This window comes from Neofelis nebulosa, chromosome 3, assembly GCF_028018385.1.
Source record: "Neofelis nebulosa isolate mNeoNeb1 chromosome 3, mNeoNeb1.pri, whole genome shotgun sequence".
Taxonomy (NCBI): Eukaryota; Metazoa; Chordata; class Mammalia; order Carnivora; family Felidae; genus Neofelis; species Neofelis nebulosa.
In genome coordinates this window covers 16,886,101-16,909,462 of record NC_080784.1, presented here as the reverse complement: position 1 = coordinate 16,909,462, position 23,362 = coordinate 16,886,101, and the positions used below count along the sequence as shown (strand labels likewise).

Sequence of the window (23,362 nt, the reverse complement as noted above, 5' to 3'; positions counted from 1 at the left end):
CACAGTCAAGAGAGAAGAGCCACTCCTGCCGAACCTGCTAAAACCACCAATTCGGGTGCAGAAGAAGTACCTGCTGTTTAAGACACTGCACTTTAGGGTGGTTTGTTACACAGCAGACAACAGGCAAATTAAAGGCATTTGGCTACCTAAGCAGAGACATAAGGTGTGGAGTTCAGAAGCGTTCAGCACTTGACGGTAGCTGAAGTTGCAGGAGTAGAGACAACCCAGGAAAAACTAAAATGGTCCCAGTACATAATCTAAATAAACCCTATATTTAATGGCGAGAAAGAAGAAAAGAAGCTGGCAAAGGGGCTGGTGAAGGAGAGATAGAAGGTAAATGTGAGAGTGCGGTTTACGGAGAAAGAATGTCAGCAAAACAGGAGAAACAGTATTTCTTGTCTGTTACTGCAGAGCCTCCTAACTGGTCAGCACGCTTCCACCTTCACCTCCCCTCCAGTCTTTATCTCAGCACAGCAGCCAAGGCAAACCTATTAAAACATCAACCCAGGGGCACCTGGGAGGCTCAGTCGGTTAAGCATCCGACTTCCGCTCAGGTCATGATCTCACGGTTTGTGCGTTCGAGCCCTGCATCAGACTCTGCACTGACAGCTCGGAGCCTGGGAGCCTGCTTCTGATTCTGCGTCTCCCTCTCTCTGCCCCTTCCCCACTCATACTCTGTCTCTCTCTCACAAATAAATAAACATTAAAAAAATTAAAAACAAAAAACAGAAAAACATCAACCCAATCACATCATTCCTGTGCTCAGAAACCTCCCCCAGACCCCCATTTCACCTGCAGCAAAAGGCAAAGCACCTTTAAGGGGCTCTAAGGCCCTACACTCTCCAGGCTCATCCCCTCCTACTCTCCACAGTCAGCCACACCAGCTTCCTTGCGGTTCCCTCCTTTTTAAAATAACAGCTTTATTGACATATACTTCACATACAATTCTATTTAAAGTGTAAATTTAACTGCATTTAGCGTATTTACAGACTATGCCACCATCACCACACTTTTTTGAATACTTTCATCACCCCCAAAAGAAGCGAGGTACCCATTAGTCACCCCAACCCTCTCAGCCCTAGGCATCTTTATGGGGCTTCCTCTATGGATTTGCCCATTCTGGAGACTTCATGTAATGGAATCACGTAACACGTGGTCTCTGGTAACTAGCTTCCTGACCACCCTGGGTAGTTCCCTGCTCAGGGCTGTTTTATGCCTCCTCTCAGCGTGACCCTTCCATCCCCCACGGATCTGCATGGCTCACTCCTACCTCCTTCAGACCCTCAGTTCAGGTCTCAGGGAAGCGCCTCCCTGGGCACCCTATTTCTAACAGCAACCCCCACCCTATAACACTGCCTTTCTCCCTCTCTGCTTTACTTTCCCATAGCACGTATCATCACACTTCTATTTGACTTATTTATCCTGTAAGTAGATCCTCTGAAGGTTGGCATTTTGTTTATTTATACACTACTGTATCTCCAGCACCTATAACAATGCCTGGTAACACAGTGGAGCTCAGCAAATGTTTGCAGAAGGAACAAGTGAGCTGTGTCCAGTATTACTGAGAGGTCAACAAAATAGCTAACATTTTGCTAAGTGCTTACTATGTTTCAGGTATTATGCTTCTCTAGAACTTGGCCCCTAAAGGAGAGAAATAGCATTCTCACCTCCCATTCTTCAGTTTACTCCAACAACATGGTTTCTACTCCTCCTCTCCACCAAATCTGCCGTTGCCAAGATCACTAGTGACCTCCATGTCAAATACAGTGGAAAGGTTTCAGTAGAGTCTGGAATCAGACTTACATTAGAATCCGGGCTCTGACACTTAGGAGTTATGTGGTCTCAGCAAGAATTTTTTAAGGTTTAATTTAAAAACATTTACGATGGCATGTTTCCTTATGTTGGCATTATATAATTTCAAGTAAAAGCAAAAAAACTTACACAAAATTGATTTTTAAACATGACTAAGCATTTAGGCATTTCCTTGTGGAAAATGGACTGGCTTTGCATACACAACATAAAGGCAGGGCTGGGTTGAAGGAAGGCTTGTTGTTGTTGTTTTTAATGGGGGAGAGATGAGCTGGTTTTAATGCTCATTTAAGAGAGAGAGAGTTAAGAGTTAAGAGAGAGAGAGGAGAAAGAGGTGAGGTGACAGATGGGGAGTGGCATCCAGAAGATAAGCAAATAGATCAGCTTTGGAAAAAGGCCACTACAGTAACATGGAAGACAGAAGAGAAGGTGTACATAAAGCAAGTTTGTATTCTGGTGCCTAGAAGCTGGGGCGGTTCCCCTCACATGGTCTCTGTTTCCCCAAAGTAGTAAGGTTATCTGCTGAGAGTGAGGTAAGTAAAAAGGGTGAGTGGTCAGAGGCCTGTGGAAAGCGAGGGGAGTATGAAATCCCCTGTGGAAAGCACAAGAGCAAACTCCCTTCGGAAACAGTGAGATTGTTTTAGGCAATGTTCAGGGCCATGTTCAGGGCCAAGGTGAGCACTCGATAGATATAAATATTCCTAGGCAGGTCAGATCAGCCTTCTGGAGGTGGGTCATAATGTGCTTGGCTTAGATCAGAAGTACCCACAATAAAAGAAGGGAGTCTGTGTACTGCTTCGTGGTGCCTCTTAATGTGGAGTCTAAGTAATGTTCTATAGAACTCAGCAGAGACCATCAATTCCCTAGGACGATCACTATTACCTCTCCCATGTTCCACTCAGTCAATGTGTGCAAATGCCTGAAACAGTACCAAGGCAGGCTGAACAAGTAACTGAAAAGTCCTAGAAGAGTACCACAAAACACGTGATCTTTCAGAAGCAGCTTTTGCCAGTACTTAGCACAGAGGGTAACAGGTAGACTTCAGGTCAACAGACGGTCTTGTTCCAGAGGGTCTGTCTGATATTACAGGATGACTTTTCTGTATGTGTGCTGAGGGGATATTTTCATTTGACTTCAGTAATGGTTTCTCAACTTGTCCTACGCTTGGCTGACAGGCCCTAACCAAAGAACTTAGTAACTCAACATTCTTCATCATCATCTTCATCATCATCATCATCATCATCATCATCAAATACTTAAATAATATTTGAGTCCCCTTAGTGGCAGAGTCCCCTTAGTGGGAAGATAAAGGTAAATGTAAGTCTTTCCCCAAATTAGTCTGTCACAAACTAGGATGCTTTGTGTGTATGCCTAAAGAAATACATGCTTGGGACAGTCACATTTTCAGAAAAAAAGTTTTCATTTTTAAAACATGTATCTTTAAAGTCTCAATTTGATACATATTTAAAATACTCTTAAGTTTGGGAACTAAAGAACTTCCTTTTATAAAATAAATCTAGACCACAATTTTAATTTGGGGTTAAAATAGGCTATTAAAGAGACATATATAGCAAGAAACTGACACACATTTATCAACAACCACATTCTTCTCCTAAGAAAACACAAAAGCCTTTCTAAAAGCACAAAAACTAGAAGCAAACTCCAAAGAGAAGGAAGAAAGAAGGAGAATAAACCATCTAAAGCCCAGCTGCAGGGCTGAGAAGAATATTTTTATGTTCTACTTGAATGTCGCCTGCTCACGTGAATACGTTCTTGTTTGTTAAAGGGCGATACAATGCCATTGTCTGATCACAAAGCTTGTTGCTAACAAATTCAACAGCAGCTTGTTGCTTAGAAAATTCTGTTTATTTTTGCCTCAGAAAACCAATGCCACGTTCAGGGCTAAATGACTAACATGGACCTCATGCAGCCCATGTGTCTGTTGCACAAAGATCCTTGTAAATCCGCGACGCGGATGAATATGCTTTGTGACCTGAAAACCCATTCAGCCCGGAAATATCCAGGCCGAGAAAAGTATAGGCAAGTGGGTTCGCGACAATACGCTGTGGCCCCGCTCAAATCAGATTCATGTAGCTGCTTCTCTGTAGAGCGTTAGCTGCACGCTGTGCATCGTTACAAATCGGTTAATCACACAACTGTTTGATCTAGCTTAAAAAAGAAAGCCAGGGAGATAAACAGTGACGGGTGAAACAATGGTTGGTAGCGGCTCTTTTAAACTGGTGCCAAGATGAATATACAAGTGACAGAGTATTCTAAAGCAATTAGTTATGAATATTTACTGTTCTTCCTTCTGGATAGTCCAGATTTTAGTGAAGTCAGAACAAAAGAAAACGGGTTCACTGGGTTCCTTTGCTCAAAGAGAAATTTGGCTTAGACGTTAGGTGAACAATTTTGGCTACAGAGACATTACAGTAGACCTATGGCCAACAGCATAGCACTGCTTTTTGCTTTAAACCTTCTGCCCCATGATATAGTTCTTCCTTAAGGAAGTGAGAGTGTCTTACAGTAAAATACAACCACCAGGGAGAACTATTAAGCACTATTCCTAAGGAGGCAAAGGAGAGAGTGCAGTCATTTACAGTGCAAACTAACAACTCCAGAAATAGCACAAGCATAAATGGATTAAAATGGCACCATTTTATTTTTTCAGGTACTAGACAATGTCAGGAGCAGAGTATTGTTTCTCCTCTCCCGGCACGCTACCAAATCCCAAGGCATCTCCTAACAGCAGCACTCTCAGCAGGTTGGTCGGGGGATTCAGGGGATAACAGAGCAGGGTTTCTCATCCTGGACACGAGAGACATTTGGGGCTGGGTAAATTTGTCTTGTGGGGGCTGTCCTGTGTAGAGCAGCATTCTTGGCCTCTACCACTAGATGCCAGTAGCATCCCTTCCCCCAGACGGGACAACCAGTAAGGTCGCTGGACGGGACCAAATGCCCTAGGCACCCTGGGGGACAAAATTGTGCCTTGCACCTCCACCCTACAGAGAAGTACTAATATAGAGGTATAAACTCTGTGACAGTAAAGTAGACAAGGCTGCACACTCACCCCTTCCCCTGACTCCCCAGCATGTGGTTCTCCTCCCCAGGATGAACAGGCCTCCTCATGCCCCCCCAGGCCCTCAACGTAAAGAATTAAGGGAGCTCCTCACTGGAAAATGTTGGGCCTCTATTCCTCAACTTGTGTCCACAGATGAACAATCCTTTGAGTCTTCACTGTACATGTAAATACAAGTTTTTTTTTTTTTTAAGTTTGTTTTTGAGAGAGAGAGAGAGAGAGAGAAAACAACCAGGGGAGGGGCAGAGAGAAAGGGAGACACAGAATGCGAAGCAGGACCCAGGCTCTGAGCTGTCAGCACACAGCCCAACTCAGGGCTCAAACTCACAAACCCTGAGATCATGACGTGAGCCAAAGTCAATCACTTAACCAACTGAGCCACCCAGGTGCCCTTAAATGCAAGGGTTTTTTCTTTCTTTTTTTTTTTTTTAATGTTTATTTATTTGGGGGGAGGGGCAGAGAGAGAGGGAAACACAGAATCCGAAGCAGGCTCCAGGCTCTGAGCTGTCAGCACACAGCCTGACACAGGGCTCCAACTCACGAACCGTGAGATCATGACCTGAGCCGAAGTCAGACACTTAACTGACTGAGCCACCCCAGCACCCTGTAAATACAAGTTTTAAGAAACTCCCTTGAGAGGTGGGTTCAAGAAACAGGTATGTATTTACCTAGGGACTGGTCAAGTTTCAAAATGAAAAATGGTGCTTGATTTCTTAACACAAAACTGACACCAGTTCTCAGCAGTCACTAATCATCACAAACTTCTTCAAAATGATCTGAAAACCACCTCAAAAGCTGCCCGAGAACAAACGAACAATCAATCAGTACATATATATATACACACATATTTATCTTACTTTTCAACTTGAGGCCAGTATGTTCTTTTTCAAAAAGAACAAATGGGATTTTCTTATCATACCGAACACCCGGATTTCATAGTCTGAAGTGTCACTCCACTTTAGTAGAAAGAGTACTTGAGGAGTAAGCAGAAATCACAGCAGGAGCTGATGGCGGAACCACTCACGTTATCATGGGAGAAGACTACAGAGATCTTGTAGTTTGACCTTGCCCAGCCTGGTCAGACATGCTTACAGCACACTTTCTACTTCCTCCCTTTAAATGTCTCAAGTACCGAAACTTGTAGTACTTCCTTTGGCTTAAGGTCCTCCAACATGCTTGCGATACGTTTTTAAAGTAATAGTGTCGTATCAACTATATCCACACAGTAAATTACCAGGAGAGTCCTGCTCCCAAATTGGAGCCATGAGTTGAACAGGTACAAGACACATACTTAGAACACAGATCTGGCCCAATAATTTGTAAGCTTTTACCAGGACTTTCATAACATCTACCTTTGTGAATAAGCAGCATGGTGGGAAGAGACCAGGAGTAAAAATTAGGAGACCCGAGTTGAAGTTCCAAATCTGTGTGTGACTAACTAGTTGTAGTTACACAGGGTATGTTGCTTACTATCGCTGAGCCTGAACTTCATTTGTGTAAATGTGGGTGTTAGAATATGCGAGGATTAAAGTTTTCTTGGGGTACGGAGGTGGAAGGACTCCTACAGTGTTGGGAGACTACAGAGAGAGTAGTGGACGTGCCCTGAGCCCTTCATCCTTTGAGGCCAAGAACGGGTGGGGGCCAGGGGGCCTGGCAGGATGCTGGCCAAGGGATAGCAGGAGCTAGAGGCTGCCGTACTCACAGCAGGAGAGCCGCTGTGGCAATGGGCTGGGGCATCTTCTAAGGTCAGGCAATTCAGAAATTAGGAGCCATTTGTATCAGATTACAGCAAGGCTCAAAAATCAGATCACATCAAAGCACAAGAAAGGACCCTGAGAAGTCCATTAGAGTCTACAAATTAGCTACCCTCTTTCAGGCAGAGACACCTTTAAATACCAAATCAGACAAAGAAGGTACATATTATCTTTTAAAATAATTCCTAATGGAAACCATTATGGTTCTTATCAGCAATTCTATCTCCATACACACATTTCATATGTTCTGAAGTTCTTCTACAGTTCTGCTTGATATATTCAATTTTGAAACTGTTTACTTATACCCTAAAGAAGATGAACAACTTGACCAAAGCCTCCCCATCTATACTATGAGCATCACTCCCAAGGGTGTACTATTTATATTTAGCAGTTTCTGGCAGACTCAAATCAACATCACATCCTTTGTTGTAGTCAACTGAGCAATTACCACTCTTGAATCACCTTAACTATTCTTAATAACATTTCAGGATTCAGACCAGAAAAGAAGGCTTTAAAAAGGGAGCTGAAATACTGGACTTATTCCCACCAAACTGTAGGGAAAGTTTAGCCCGTGTCCCCATATTACTTAGAATTCCTATACTTGACCAGTGTCTTAGTTCATTCAGGCACCTATAACAAACACCACAGACTAGGTGGCTATCAACAACAGAAATTTCTTCTCATACCCCTGGAGACTGGTAATTCAAGATGAGGGTACCGGCATGGCCAGGTCCTGGTGAAAGCCCTCTTCCAGGGTGCAGATGACTATGTTTTTGCCATTTCTTTACATGGTAGAAGTTACGGATCTTAGGGCACCTGGGTGGCTCAGTTGGTTAAGCATCCAACTCTGGATTTTTTTTTTTTGGCTCAGGTCATGATCTCACAGTTTGTGAGATCGAGCCCCACGTCAGAAACTTTGGGGTAGGGTCCAGGAATCCGCATTGTAACAAGCCCTCCAGGTGACTGTGACGCACACTATAGTTTGAGAACCACTGCTCTACAGGATTAAGTCCAAACTTCTTTTTTTTTTTTTTTTTTTTTTTTATTTTATTTTTGGGACAGAGAGACAGAGCATGAACGGGGGAGGGGCAGAGAGAGAGGGAGACACAGAATCGGAAACAGGCTCCAGGCTCCGAGCCGTCAGCCCAGAGCCTGACGCGGGGCTCGAACTCACGGACCGCGAGATCGTGACCTGGCTGAAGTCGGACGCTTAACCGACTGCGCCACCCAGGCGCCCCAAATCCAAACTTCTTAGGATAGCTTACAAGCATCTTTAGTATTGGCTCCTGTCTTCCTATCAAGCCTTGTCTCTTCATTACATGCCAAGCACCAGCACAGTATCTCCCTTGACATGGCTTATACACAGGAGGCCATTCCACAACTGTCTTCTTTGTGGACATGTGGTACCATCTACCCACATCCACCTGACAAGCCCAGAAGGAAATGAGAGCCACTCAATTATTCCAGCTCAACTCTGCTGGAAGAAAAAGTCTTTCTTGACCACCTGTTCCAGGTAGAGCGGACTGTTCTGCACATCTGTGCCACGACTAAACCCTGAACATGCAACGCTCACTGCATTTATCGAATGGTACTCTAAGTTTGTATGTGTGTCTACCTGTCTCCTTGTTAGACTATGATCTCCTTGAGGTCAGAGACAGTTTTTTTCATTGCACAGCTGTACCTAACACATAACGGCATTCAAAACACAGTTTGTTGAATGACTCAAGACCTACCTCTGGTGATTAAGACTTCCTTCAGAGTATACCCTTCTCTGCTGGTAAAAACTCAGGAGTTGTCTCACCTACCCAGAATCAGGGCAAGTGGGACTGTGATCAGAGAAGAGAAATTCAAGATAAAATATAAAGATAAGTAGGAGCTACCTAGACAGAGTGAGATTGAGAGTAGGGTAGCATTCCAAGAAGAATCAGCAAAACAGGCAAAGAATATGAGGCAGGATGAATCACGGTGAGTTGAGGAAATAGAAACATTAGTGTGGCTAGACTACAATAAGAGGGAGTAGAACAGCAAGAGATAAGGCTGAAGATAGTAACAGGGACCAGAGCAAGCAGGACCTTGCAGATTTCACGTCTAAGAACAATGAAAAGACAATGCAGGGTTTTAAGCATGGAGGTGACATGAGGATATCTGCATGTTTTTTTAATCATGTGACGTCAGTATGAAAAATATATCAAATAGGGGCAGGCATAGATATAAGGAGACCAATTAAGCTATTACCATAGTTCGAGAGAGACTAGTGGTGGAAGATGGTGGTTTAGAGAAAAAGAACAGAGTTGAGATATATTGTGAAGGTCAAATTTTGTGATGATAATGGACTAGTCATTGTATACGATGAAGAAGGAATGAACAAAGATGACTTCTAGGTTTATGACATATGGATGGGTGATGATATCATTCACTGAGACTAAGAAACTAAGAGGATGACCAGTTATGTGGTACTTTGATTTGCACATTTTTTTAAAAAAAATTTTAATGTTTATTTTTTTGAGACAGAGAGTGTGAGTGGGTGAGGGGCAGAGAGAGGAAGACACACAATCTGAAGCAGGCTCCAGGCTCTGAGCTGCCAGCACAGAGCCCGATGTGGGGCTCAAACCCATGAACTGTGAAATCATGACCTCAGCAAAGTTGGGTGCTTAACTGACTGAGCCACCCAGGCACCCCTGATTTGCACATTTTCATTTGGAAATGCCTTTAAGATACTCAAATACAAATACTGAGTAAGCAGTAGTAAGTAGAGCAGAGAGGTTCTGTAGATGGAAATTTGGAGATTTATCAGCATATAGATAAAGGAAAGAGAAGACCAGCCTGGGAATGGGTATAGGCACTGCTACCCAGCAGAACTTCTGTGATGATGGGGGCACCTGGGTAGCTCAGTTGGTTAAGCATCCAACTCTTGATTTTAGCTCAGGTCATGATCTTGATTTGTAAGTTCGAGCCCCACATCGGGCTCCACACTAACAGTGCACAGCCTGCTTGCACGCTCTCTCTCTCTCAAAATAAATAATAAACTCAAAAAAAAAATGAACTTGTGTGGTGATGGAAATGTTCGTTCTGTACTATCCAATATGGTAGCCACAGATGGTTACTGAACACTTGCCTTTTTTTTTTTTTTTTTTTTTTTTTTTTAAATTTACATCCAAGTTAGTTAGCATATAGTGCAACAATGACTTCAGGGGTTACTGAACACTTGAAATGTGGCTTGCATGACTGAAGAACTGGGTTTTAAATCTGGATTTACCTTTAATTTAAACTTGAATAACCACATATGGCTAATAGCTCTTATATTGGACCACACAGGTATAAAATAATGAGAGGGTTAGAAACAAACACTGAGGAACTCCAACAATGTCAAATGCACCAAACGGCCAAAGAAAATGAAGACTGAAAAAAAGTTCACTGAAGTTAGCTAGCTGAACTCAGCTAAACTTCCCAAATTCCATGACCAACAAGCAGTTGAGGTTATTAGTGGGTAAGATTTAGGCTTTAGTAAATCAATACATTTGGCCAGGATCAATGATAAAATAAGGTCAGAGGTAAGAAAATTTTGTGAGTAAACTAAACCTTCTGAGACTAATTGTTTCAAATTGTTCCGTATCTGAAGTTTTCTCTAAGACCTTTTTCCCTAATTATACCTAATATAATTTTCGTATCCACAAGACAAGGAGATGAGTTCCATAATATAATTTTTTTTTATTTCTAGGACTTATTTTCCCTAGAATCGTATCAGCAATTAAACTGCTGAAGCACTGTTAAGATGTTAAAAATTATTTGATACCTTACTTCTTGAAAACATAAAAATCTCCCCCCAAAAGAGCCATCAAAAATCAAATTAAAATTTCTACCTCATTAAGGAGAGTAATTTGCTCCTCGTTTATGATACACTAATCTACAGTGAATCTAAAACACATGCGGAAGTTTATGTGGATTGGCTGGAGCTTGGTGAAGCCTCAAAAGCCTTATTTTGAACCTTCCTGAATATACAAAGCAAAGCGGTCCCCAGGCCTTCCTCTGTCATCCTGAGTTAGCTGATTGGCTCCTTAAGGTTTCAGAGGGCACATAATCAGGTAATTTCTCCCAACCTGTTATACAGCAATTTTTTCCTTAAATCTTCAAAGTATTTTTGCAATTGCAAAACATTTCTTAATTGTCAATGATTGTGACTGAAAAAGACTTGCCAGAAACAGCTTTATATGGAACAACAAAACTACATTTATAGTACATATATATATATAGTATATATATATATAGTGATATATATATGTATACATTCATAAATACATAAATACATACATACATTCATAAATAAAGTTCCCATCTCTAAGTTGAATCCTAAGTATTCTTAGGATCTTCTATCTGTGCATTCTTTTTTTTAAATTCTTCACTTTCCCACCCACAAAAGTAACGTGGCAAGAAGGAGAAACGGCACTGGGAATGAAAGTGCTTACAACTGCACACACAACCTGGTGGCACTGCTACATGGTCACCGTGAGATATAAAATGAGCACAGGCTGATTTTCCAAATTTAAGAAAACAGTGTAGACAGGTGGGGCTTAAGTCAAAAGCTTCACATAAAGACCGAGGTTTTCCCCTGATTCTTTGTCTGAGAGTATTTTTACTAGATCACACTATCCCTAAAATGCAAAGATCTCTAAAAACGACTCAACAATTATGTTTTGGGGAGACTTCTAACGCTAAAACTTTAACTTTCCTTAACGATTTTTACAGGGAAGAAAATAAACACACAAATTTATTTGAAATACATTAAAGATCAAGTTGAGGAATGATATCATTACTATCTGGAACCAGTTTTTAAAGTAACCTTTTATCTGCCAGCCACATATCAAAACTCCAAATCTTACAGACAAAAAAGAACTACTTCTGGGACACCTGGGTGGCTCAGTTAAGCATCCAACTTTGGTTCAGATCATGAACTCGTAGTTTGTGAGTTCAGGCCCCATGTCAGGTTCTGTGCTGACAGCTCAGAGCCTGGAGCCTGCTTCGCTTTCTGTGTCTCCCTCTCTCTCTGCCCCTCCCCAGCTCACGCTATCTCCCTTTCTCTCTCAAAAAAAAAAAAAAAACCCAAACATTAAAAAAATTTAAAAACTTACTTCCTATAAGACTCAATATGTTACTGATTAAAGAAAAAGTAAGGACAATGGGGATGCTAAATTTGATCTTCCTTTTTCATTAAAAAAAAGTGCACTTAAATTACAGCAACCTAATTCTTTAAAATGGAAGCCACCTACATAATGAATTTAAACAGTGAGACAGCAGATGATATTATGAATTCGGAGAAGTCACTTCAGACTGGTATACGCTATTCTCCTCCAATAACAGAGAACACCGCATCGGCTCTGCAAGGATACTTGACTTGGAGACAGGATAAAAGGAGACTATTAACTATCACCTCTATACTGGTAACATGCAAATATGTTTCTGCAGGGCTGCGCTCTTTCTCCACAGTGTGAATCCCAGCTTACAAATGCCGAACAGGTACTTTTCTATCCTGCTATCCCTGCAAACCCAAAACACCCGAGACCAGTCCCTCACACACATTCCCTGACTCTTTCAGTGTCTTCACTGAGAAACCCTGTATGATCGTCGAGAGCACCCAACCTCAAGACCGAAAGAAAGGAGTCCTAGAGACATAAAAGGACACATCCAGGTTTCATTAGGAAGCTAGCAAGAGAAGCTCACTTGAACAAGCTCTCCTAACCGCTGCCCTAGTCCTGTCCTCTACCCTAAACTTCACCTCACCAACCTGAAGCAAAGGGACAGAAGCAGGTGCAGACTACAAGTTAGGGTCTTTAGCTTCTCCAGATAACCATTTCCTCATGTGAAAAGTCAGCAGGCTGCACCAGCACAATAACGTCCCATCATCTGATTCTTTCTCGTATCCAACCAGTCACCAAGTAGGCTATTTTCCTTCCATAGTCTTCCTTATCAATCCCTTCCTTGCAGTACCATTATCCAGGTCCTAGACTGGAATACTTCATTCCCAGACATTGCCTCACCCTGCTCGTCGGAATACTCCAAAAACACTTCTGAAAGATTTTGTAACTAATCGGCTTTCATTTTTCTATTTCCAGCTATATGAGTCTGTGCACTATATGGTTCCTCTAACCTGTCAGAGCTACGATGACCAGTGACACTACACTGACATGCTTTATTATAAAAATAGGAACATAAATATAAATAAATATTATAAAAATAGGAATCATTAACCATGTCATCAACCATAACCTGAATATAATTAGGGAGAACATTTTTATTTATTTTATCAACACTGAATTTTTATAAGATTTTTTAAATCTATTAACTCAAATAACTTATCAAAATATTCAACACCTTTTTTAGTGGAATTATTCAATAAAAATACAATGCAAATATTCTATCAAAACCTTCTAGTGATATACAGACTAAAGTGGAAAGCTGATTATAAAAATCTTTGTGTTGGTCACAGTCACTTCCTCACATTTACACGCTTCCTGTGGCTCCATAAAGTGTCTGCGTTTGCTTTGTGAAGCAAAACCAAAGTTGCCTGTCTCCACAAAGTTCGCTGGCACACATTCTGTCCTCTGGAGCCCAACATGAAATGAAGGCTCCTGGCATGGAGATGGCTTGTCCCAAATTCTTTTTTTAATTTTTTTTTTTTTCAACGTTTTTTATTTATTTTTGGGACAGAGAGAGACAGAGCATGAACGGGGGAGGGGCAGAGAGAGAGAGGGAGACACAGAATCGGAAACAGGCTCCAGGCTCCGAGCCGTCAGCCCAGAGCCTGACGCGGGGCTCGAACTCACGGACCGCGAGATCGTGACCTGGCTGAAGTCGGACGCTTAACCGACTGCGCCACCCAGGCGCCCCATGCTTGTCCCAAATTCTAAGCCTAAGGGTTGTTTCAAGCTAGTTGTGCATACACAAGAAGCAGAGTCCTAGACTTTGAGAAAGGAAGAGATTCTCTGGCTTACAGCCAAACCAAACAAACCACGACTATCCAATGAGAATTGTGAATAAATTTAAAACCAGTGACAATAATCACTGCTAATCAGTGACCTCAGAGAGGTAAACCAGTCTCCGGGCTTTTCTGTCCCAAGGGAAAACAGCTCCATGGCCCCAAGTGAGTTCAGCTTGCTTGCCTTCTCCCCAGTGCTTAAATAGAAGGAGACATTTCTGAGAGCAAGACAGTTCTGAGGGCAGCTTAGATGGAAAATGAGGCATGAAAGGAAGAAGTGTCGCGGAGAATGGCTAGTAACATAACTGTATGGGCTTCTCTGTGTTCCCGCCCCCACCCTCAGATTCATGAATACTAACCCCCAGTACCTCAGAGTGACCCTATTTGGAGATAGGGTCTTTACAGTGGTGATTGAGTTAAAATGGGGCCATTAGGGTGGGCCCTCATCCAATACGAGTAGTGTCCTTGCAAGAACAGGAAATTTAGACAAAGACCTGAGCAGAGGGAAGACGATATGAAGGCACAGAGAGAAGATGGCCAACTACAAGCCAAGAGGAGAGGCTAAAACAGACCCCTCCCTCACAGTCCTCAGAAGGGACCACCCTGCCAACACCTCGGACACCTTGACCTCGGACTTCCAGGCTCCAGAACAGTGTGAAAATAAAGTTCTGTTGTCAAAGCCATGCAGTCTGTGCTACTTTGCAATGGCCCTAGTAAACTAATACAACACCACAGAATAAGGAAGGGATCTCGCTGACTAGACTCACGTCAACGAGGAACACTGAGGAAAGATAATGGTGGCAACTAGAATTCCCTCTCTACTATCCTCTTAAAAATAACTGCCTGAAATGAAGCATCTTCTCTGCAGGAACAGTAAGAAAAAAGGAGAGGAACAGAGCCCACAGCCTCGTGGGGATCAATTAGATCACACCTCCTTTACTCAAAAAAGACTTCCTTCCTCTTCCCGACTAAAAGCCAAAGTCCCAGCAGTACCAGTAAGGTCCTTCGGAATGGGGTCCAGTGCCACCTCTCCCATCTCGTGTCTGGCTTCTCTCCCCCAATTCACCCCTTTCTAGCCACACAGGTGACTCAAGCAAGCCCACATGCTTCTGCCTCAGAGTTTTGCTTCTGTCCTTCCCCAGATACCCTCAGGCCCCCAGGTCTTTGCTCCCAGGTCACCAAGTGGGGGGAGGTCTTCCCAGATGACCCATCTGAATGCAAATCTACCTCCCCCTCCAGCTGAGCCAGACCTCCCTGCCACACACCCCCTCTCACAGCCTTTTCTCCAAGGCACACACCACATCTAAAATACTGCTTACTTGGGTGCCTGGGTTGACTCAGTCAGCTAAGTATCCGACACTTGATTTCTGCTCAGGTCATGATCTCACGATTCATGAGATCAAGCCCCACATCGGGCTCTGTACTAACAGTGGGGAGCCTGCTTGAGATGCTCTCTCCCTCTCTCTCTCTCCCCTACTAGCTTGCACATTCACTGTCTCTCTCTCTTAAACAAATAAACTTTAAAAATAAAATGCTGCTTATTTGATTTGCTCATTTTCTGATCGCCTCCCAGGGAGCTTCATTTAAGAGCTTAATGCAGAGATTTTGTTTTTCCCCACTACCATCATCACCCAGTCGGTGTTCAGTAACATTTTTTGAATGAACAAATTTGTACAATCTTCCTCGCTGGGCAGAGAGATTAAGAATCTGTGCCTCTTCCTAGTCTGTCCCTTCATCTCGTTTTTACCTAGCTCCTATCTCGGCCAGTGACTCACACACAAGGAAAAGTCCCCGGGCCAAGCTTCCTGTTGCCTCTGTAGGCACACGTTGTAAGACTCTGGCCCAACTCTTCCTTCAACACTCTGCTTCCTGATGGGACTCGAGCGGGCCTGGAGATTTTCATGGCAAGGCTAGCCTAACAAGGCGTTTGCTGCCTCTTAGCTATGGATCAAGACTTGCACTCTAGACAGTGACAGGTCTCTGAGAGGAGGATATCTATGAGGGGGGGATATGCTAGCCCCAGGCCAAGGAGAAGGGAGTTGAAAGCCAGCTTCACACCTTAATTATTCCTCACTATCATGCCTAGGTAAAAATCTCTTCATTTGAAGGGAAACAAATGGGAAAAACATAGAACTTTTTTTTTCTTTTTAAACCCAGAAGGAGGAAAGAATACATGAATACAAGATACAAATCTTAACTAAAGAAAAAGGTTAAGGAACTTACAAAATATCAACTCACTGGAGTCATTTAAATAACTACTAAGATTACGTTTCAAATTAGAAATATTAACGAATATTTAGATTAAATTTTAATGAGAAAAAAGTCATGAAATCATGCTTACTTTCAAAACAGAACAGAAGCACTATATACCCAATGATTTCAGTCTGAAAAATTAGGACTACGGATGAAGAAAGTTTAAAGAAACACAGAAATACAAAGGTTCTTGTTAGCATGAAATTATACTTACTTTCTCTAATGCTGCTGTTATACTAATAAATTGGAAATATTTAAATGTGAGCCAGAAAAATGCTCACACTTGCTAACATTCTGACAGGAGAGAAGACTGGGGGAGTTCCAGAACCGGCAAAACGTAGAGCTGAAGAAAACAAACGGTTCTTACCCTTGTGCCTCTTCAGCTGGGGAAAGCTGCTAATTGTAGTTGCTTGGATTATTTCCACTACAATTTGATACCTGATATTTAAAAAGAGAGAAAAAGAAAAGATTGAATAGGAAGAAAATACTATTTTCAGAGATCCTTTTAGACTGTATTTTGTACTCATCAAATAAAACACAGGAGCCGTGAATCCTGCCCAGATGTGATTAAGCATTTACAACAGGCCAGGTGCTGAGACCTTCACGTAAACTCATGAACTCGCCCCCCAACTTCATTCCCGATACCAGAAGCATCACCACCCGCCTCCTCTCTGAAGACAGAAACTTTGCGATTGTACTCAACTCCTCCTTCTCTTTCACCCACCACCACTACCCACCTCTCCCTACGTGGTAACTGTAGCCTATGGACTCTACCTTCTGAACCTGACCTATCCAATAATGTGGCCCTGAGCCACAGGTGGCCAACTCATTAAAATTTTAGTTCCTCAGCTGCATGACCCCATTTGAAGTGCTCAGTAGCCAAATGCACCTCACAGACCATACTGAACAGCACAAATAGAACATTTTCATCCTTGCAGAAAGTTCTATTGGACGGTACTGTCTGACGTACTTCTCAAAGCCATCCTCTCACATCCAGTTCCACTCCCACTCCCTTAGTGATTTCCCTCATTACTTCTCACTTAGAAGACCATTCCCGGGGCGCCTGGGTGGCTCAGTCGGTGAGGCGGCCGACTTCGGCTCAGGTCATGATCTCGAGGTCCGTGAGTTCGAGCCCCGCGTCGGGCTCTGTGCTGACAGCTCACAGCCTGGAGCCTGTTTCGGATTCTGTGTCTCCCTCTCTCTGACCCTCCCCCGTTCATGCTCTGTCTCTCTCTGTCTCAAAAATAAATAAACGTTAAAAAAAAAAAAAAAAAAAGAAGACCATTCCCGACCAACAGAATCAGAGTATCTGCTGTGGGTCCATGACATCAGTATTGTTTGAGCTCCCCAGGGAACTCTCATGCACAGAAAGAGTTAGGAACCACTGGAATAGATTATTCCACTATTATTCCACCAGGTTTACGTATGTGTAACTGAAAACCCCTCTGAGTCAGGAAAAATAAAAGTTCACACTGTTATGTGCTGGATTTAACCCTAGAGTTGGGGCTATTTTGAGCACACGCAGCTGGTCTTTATGAACCCAAGTTCTTAAGAGCTATACAATGGTTACCAAGTACTGCCCTAATCAAAAGCCTCTAGCCTGAGTGTTTCTTAGCCCTTGATTATATTGACTAAGAGTCTGCCCATAACAAAGCCATTTAACATTAATTCTCACTCTGAACATGAACTTTGCAGCATCCAAAGATTTAATGCCACATTTGGCTGGCTTCACACGTCCTTTGGCTCTTCAACTAAAATCCAGATGACAGACATAAATTCATCATATCATACCTATTCATGGACTCCTCACAAATTCACATCTTTTTATTCCTTCACCTCTATGATAAAAATATCGGTGCTTGCCTTTCCCCACCTCAAAGGAGAGGCTGTTAGGAGCACTGTCAGCATGTCACCTGGAGACTGTGGCCACCACTGCTGGTTGCCAGCATTCTTCCTCTTTTTCTTCTTCACTAACCAGTTTTATCAGGGAAAACAAGGCACCCAGCTAAAAATACTAACCTTCTCCCTAGCATTTAGGAATGGCCACTGGATACACAGCTGGCCATTGAACAACGTGGAGGTTAGAGGTGCTAATGCCCCAAGCACTTGAAAATCCGCATATAACTTTTGATTCCTCAAAAACTTGGGGCGCCTGGGTGGCTCAGTCGGTGAAGCATCCGACTTCGGCTCAGGTCATGATCTCACGGTCCGTGGGTTCGAGCCCCGCATCGGGCTCTATGCTGACAGCTCAGAGCCTGGAGCCTGCTTCGGATTCTGTGTTTCCCTCTCTCTCTGACCCTCCCCTGCTCATGCTCTGTCTCTGTCTCAAAAATAAATAAACGTTAAAAAAAAAAAATTAAAAAAACAACAACAACCAGTAATCGCCTACTGTGGACAAGAAGCCTTACTAATGGCATAAGCAGTTAACACATATACTGTATTATATACTGGATGGATTATATACTGGATGTATTTTTTTCTTTTTCAAAGATTTTATTTTTTTTTCATGTTTATTTTTGAGAGAGACAGAGCGTGAATGGGGGAGGGCAGAGAGAGAGAGAGAGAGAGAGAGAGAGAGAGAGAGAGAGGGAGACACAGAATCTGAAGCAGGCTCCAGGCTCTGAGCTGTCAGCACAGAGCCCGATGCGGGGCTCAAACCCATGAATGGTGAGATCATGACCTGAGCTGAAGTTGGATGCTTAACCGACTGAGCCACCCAGGCACCCCTACTGTATTCTTATAATAAAGCTAAAAAAAAAAAGAAAGAAAGAAAGAAAGAAAATGTTAAGAAAATACGTTTACAATATTGTTCTGCATTAATCAAAACCCCGAACCGTTCAGACCAGTGTCGCTCAAGGGTCAACTGTAGCTCTAACTTACAAAATAACAGAAGTTGCTGAGTGGGGATTCCAGGGAAGCTTTTGAAAGGGACAGGCTCCACAGAAAAGCCCTTTCCATCTTTCATCTTTGCCCTCCCTCCGTTTTCCTGCATTAAACAAGGATGCAGCTGGATGAAGGCACAGCAGCCATGAGGATGAAAGCCACAGGCAAAGCTGGTGACATTAAGACAGGACTTTGGATCTCCAATGACATCACCCAGCCATAACAGCCCCCAGACTACTCATCCTAGGATATCTTGTTACATGAGAAAAATCAATCCCTAACTTGTTTAAGTCACTGTAAGTCAACTTGTCTCATGGCCAAATGCCATCCCAACTGATAGAGAGCTCCCTGAAGACCCCATACGTAAAGCATGGCTAAATGCACGCTCACCAATGTTTTCCAAATGGGAGCCTCTGGGTAGGAAATTAATGATCAATAAAGACTTCTAATGAAATTGCCTTCATTCCTCCAAATAATGTTAAAGCACAACAATAGCTCCTTATGTGCGTTTTCCCTCAAGTTACTGAATGGATGAGGAAACAGCTTTTAAGAAGCATACGCAAACCTGGAATCATCAAAGTTTAACTCTCCCTGAGTCTTAAATTTAACCTCGGAATTAGGTTCTACGACTGGAAAGCACTGACTTTTCACTCAAGTGCAGCACGTTTCCCCAAACTCATCCTCGTGCGTTGCTATCCGGGTGACCTGCAAATAGACAGTCGTCCTTTCACACAGCAGCCCTAATCTCACAAACTTATCGTAAGGAAATATTTTGACAGAAACAGAAAAAAAATCATATACATGCTTATTATAGCAACTTCTACAAAGAAAAGAGATAATCTATGGGCTCAATAGGCCTATGTTGTAGCCACACGGGAATGAACAGCACCAATATGGCCCCTGCTTTCAGGAAGCTCTGGGGATGGAAAAACTTCAGTCAATAGTATGAATAATTTTAAAAACCACATAAAAATAGATTTTAAAGACACACTAATTCTAAAATGCAAAATGGTATGTACATTCATGATTTCAGGTATGTAAATATGTGGTGTATGAACCAGGGCTATAATCCAAAAGAGAAATAAAGGAAAATGCAGGGCAATTGGTAGTATTAAGAGTCATTTTAAGATATTTTCTAAACTGCTTCTCTATCTCTATTTATTGACCTATCTACATGCCTGCCTACCTAACTCAGCCTGTCCAAACTAAACTTACCTTCGGTACACTTTCTTCACCTCTCCATCCCTGCACCAGCATCTAACCTTCCAGCCTCAAAATCTTATCTTAGCTCTCTTCCCGAACAGTAAAGACCAGTCTCAAAGCTCTACTGACTTGTCCTCTGATTCTTCAAACAAGCTCCTTTCTTATTCTTCCATTTGTCACCACCCTATCTCAGGCCTTTTCACCTGTGGGTCACTGCACAAACTAGTCTACTTGTCCTCTTGACTTCAATCCTTTCTCCCATCCAAACCATCTTGAGCACCCCCTGTCAAAACATTCCTAAAAGACCACTCATCTCCTCCCTCCCCTGCTCAACACCTCCAGTGACCTCCCCTCAGTGATAACTGTACATTCCAGCCTGCATTCGCTCTGCACCTTGGCACCGGCTCTCTCATCCAACCCAGCTTCTTTTCCCCCTCCATGGAAACCTAGACTCAACCAAGGCAGTTTCTTTTTTTTCCTCCCCAAGTTTTTATTTAAGTTCTAGTTAGCTAACACGGAGTGTAATATTAGGTTCAGGTGTAGAATTTAGGGCATCATCATTTACATGCAATACTCAGTGCTCATCACAGGTGCCCTCCTTAATCCCCATGGCCTATTCCACCGCCACCCCCCACCTCTCCTCCAGTAACCATCAGTTTGTTTTCAATAGGTAAGAGTCTATTTCTTGGTTTGCCTCTCTTTTTAACCCCTATGTTCATTTGTTTCTTAAATTGCACACATAAGTGAAATTATATGGTGTTTGTCTTTCTCTGACTTATTTCACTTAGCCTAATAGTCTCTAGCTCCACACATGCCATTGAAAATGGCAAGATTTCATTCTTTTTTGATGGCTGAGTAATATTCCATTGTACGTATTTGCCACATCTTCTTTATCCATCAGTCAGTGGACATTTGGGCTCTTTCCGTAATTTGGCTATTGTTGATAATGCCGCTAGAAACATCGGGGTGCATGTACCCCTTCAAATCTGCATTTTTGTATCCTTTGGGGAAATAACTATTAGTGCAACTGCCAGATCATAGGGTAGTCCTATTTTTAACTGTTTGAGGAACCCCCATACTGTTTCTGAGAGTGGCTGCACCAGTTTGCATTCCAACCAACAGTGTAAGAGGCTTCTCCTTTCTCTGCATCCTCACCAACACCTGTTGTTTCCTGAGTTGCTAACTTTAGCCATTCAACCAGAACCACACTGACTTTCCAGGCTTTTGCTCATGCTGTTTCCTTCTAGAAACAATCTCCTTACTTGTCCACTTAACTAGATCTTACATACAATGCTACTTCCTTCTAGTTCACATTAATATTTCTCTTCTCTGAAATACTAGATTACTTCTGCTCTGTAATAGTTCGTATTTACCTACTATTTTATATTGCTATTTTAAAGAGTCACATTTCTACAAAGAGTGCTATGAACTTAAGAAATGGTATGTCTAGTCCTTTCAGGGCCTAACACTTCTCTGAGAAATAACACACCTGAGCCTAAAATAAAATTGCAGCTTTGTCTATAAGAAAGATATGCTACCTTTTTTCTCCCCAACTAAATAAATCATGAGCCTCTTGAAGACAGGGATTGTGTCTTGTATTCCCCAATATGACCTAGCTTGGCACTAAACACAGGACAGGCATTCAGTAAATATTAATGAATACTACGGACTGGATGTTTTGTTCCTCCAAAATCCATACGTTGTAGCCTAATCCCCCCCAATGTGATGGTATTTGGAGGCGGGGACTTTTGGAAGGTGATTAGCCCTTGTCAGTGGTGCTCTCATAAAGGAGATGTGTGCCTATAATTAAAACAGACCCCAGAGAGCTCTTTCCATTTTGTGAGGTTACAATGAGAAGAAGGCCCTCTATAAATCAGGAAGTCGGCCCTCACCAGACACCCAATATCCGGCCCCTCGATCTTGGACTTCGCAGCCTCCAGAGCTACGAGAAATGTCTGTTGTTTAAGCCACCCAGCCTGTGGTATTTTTGTTACAGCAGCCCAAACTAAGACAAGAAGCTAAATTAATATGCGTTAACATCTGTAAAACTAAACAGGTACAAATAATATTCTGAACAATCTGTTCTCGATATTCTTGTGATTCATGCTCTGGAACAAATGAGTCATCAATGGTACTGAAGAAATACATGCTATTTGAGTGAAGAGTTCAATTTCTTAAATGAATCCATAAAATTATGTAATACCAGCTAACATTTATAGATTCCTCTCATCAGGTACCAGGTACCTGTTTAGATATTTTATCTCATTTAATCCTCCTAATAGGTATTGTAATTATCCCCACTTTAGAGAGGAAGAATTTGTTCAGGTGGATTAAGAAATCTATTCAAGGTCTCATTGTTTTTATGTACTAGAGCCAAAATTATAACCTGGGGTGCTGCCTGATTCCAAAGTTCATGTTCTTAACCATTTCCTGCTACCCTAAAATTCAGTGTGGGTTCATGTTTATTCATCTCAGTCCTTTCCAAGGATAAAAGCATGGTCAATGCCAGATCATCTTTGCAGCCTCACTGCCTTCTATATCCCTCGTGGATACCGTTTTCCTGCCAAACCAGACCACATATAATACCCTAACATATTCGGCTCTTTCCTGACTCCCAGCCTTTGCTCTGTTTCTTCTCCCTCTTGCACACCACCTCTCTCCGTTATCTGCTGAAATCCTCTTTGTTCCAAAACAGTCAGTTCATAGCATTCCTCTCTGAAGCTCTCCAATTCCTATCCTCTACGGCATAAGCCTCCTACCCACTCTTTAGCACTTTGCACTCCACTTCCGGTCTTAATACCTTGCTTCACATTTAGCGATTTGTATCCACACGGGTCTCCTATGCCGGACTACTAACACCTTGATGGCAGGGGAATAAATCCAAGGATGCAGAACTAATTCATCTTTATATACACCAAACCCTCCTCACACATAACAGGCATTTGAAGATGGATTATTGAGGGGCGCCTGGGTGGCTCAGTCAGTTAAGCCTCCCAACTTCAGCTGAGGTCATAATCTCGTGGTTCAAGAGTTCGAGCCCCGTGTCCAGCTCTCTGTTCCCTCTCTCTCTCTGCCCCGCCCTCCTCGTGCTCAGTCTCTCTCTCAAAAATAAAGACCCTTTTAAAAAATGAAGATGATTACTGAATTTGTAAAATTCACCCTCACTTGATACCAAAAGATGAAGTGGGAAATGAGTGACTTTCATTCTCAACAAAAGCACACACTATATACAGTTGACCTTTGAGCAACATTTTAAGTATGTGGGTCTGCTTATAGGCAGGGTTTTCTCAAAATAGTACAGTACTACAAATGTATTTTCTTTTCCTTATATTTTCTTTTTTGCTTGTTTATTTATTTTGAAAGAGAGAGAGAGAGAGAGAGAATGAGCAGGGGAAGGGCAGAGACAGAGGA

The 23,362-nt window shown here is 42.5% G+C and overlaps 1 protein-coding gene across 5 annotated transcripts in view; it reads right to left on the bottom strand.

Annotated features, from left to right (window-relative positions):
* SNX25 (sorting nexin 25) overlaps nt 1-23,362 on the bottom strand; it is a 133,931-nt gene that overhangs the window by 46,946 nt on the left and 63,623 nt on the right. For all 5 annotated transcript variants that reach the window (XM_058723404.1, XM_058723405.1, XM_058723408.1 and 2 more), the window contains exon 6: nt 16,233-16,303. In XM_058723404.1, the coding sequence (XP_058579387.1) occupies nt 16,233-16,303 (71 nt within the window). The remainder of the gene's footprint in view (nt 1-16,232; nt 16,304-23,362) is intronic.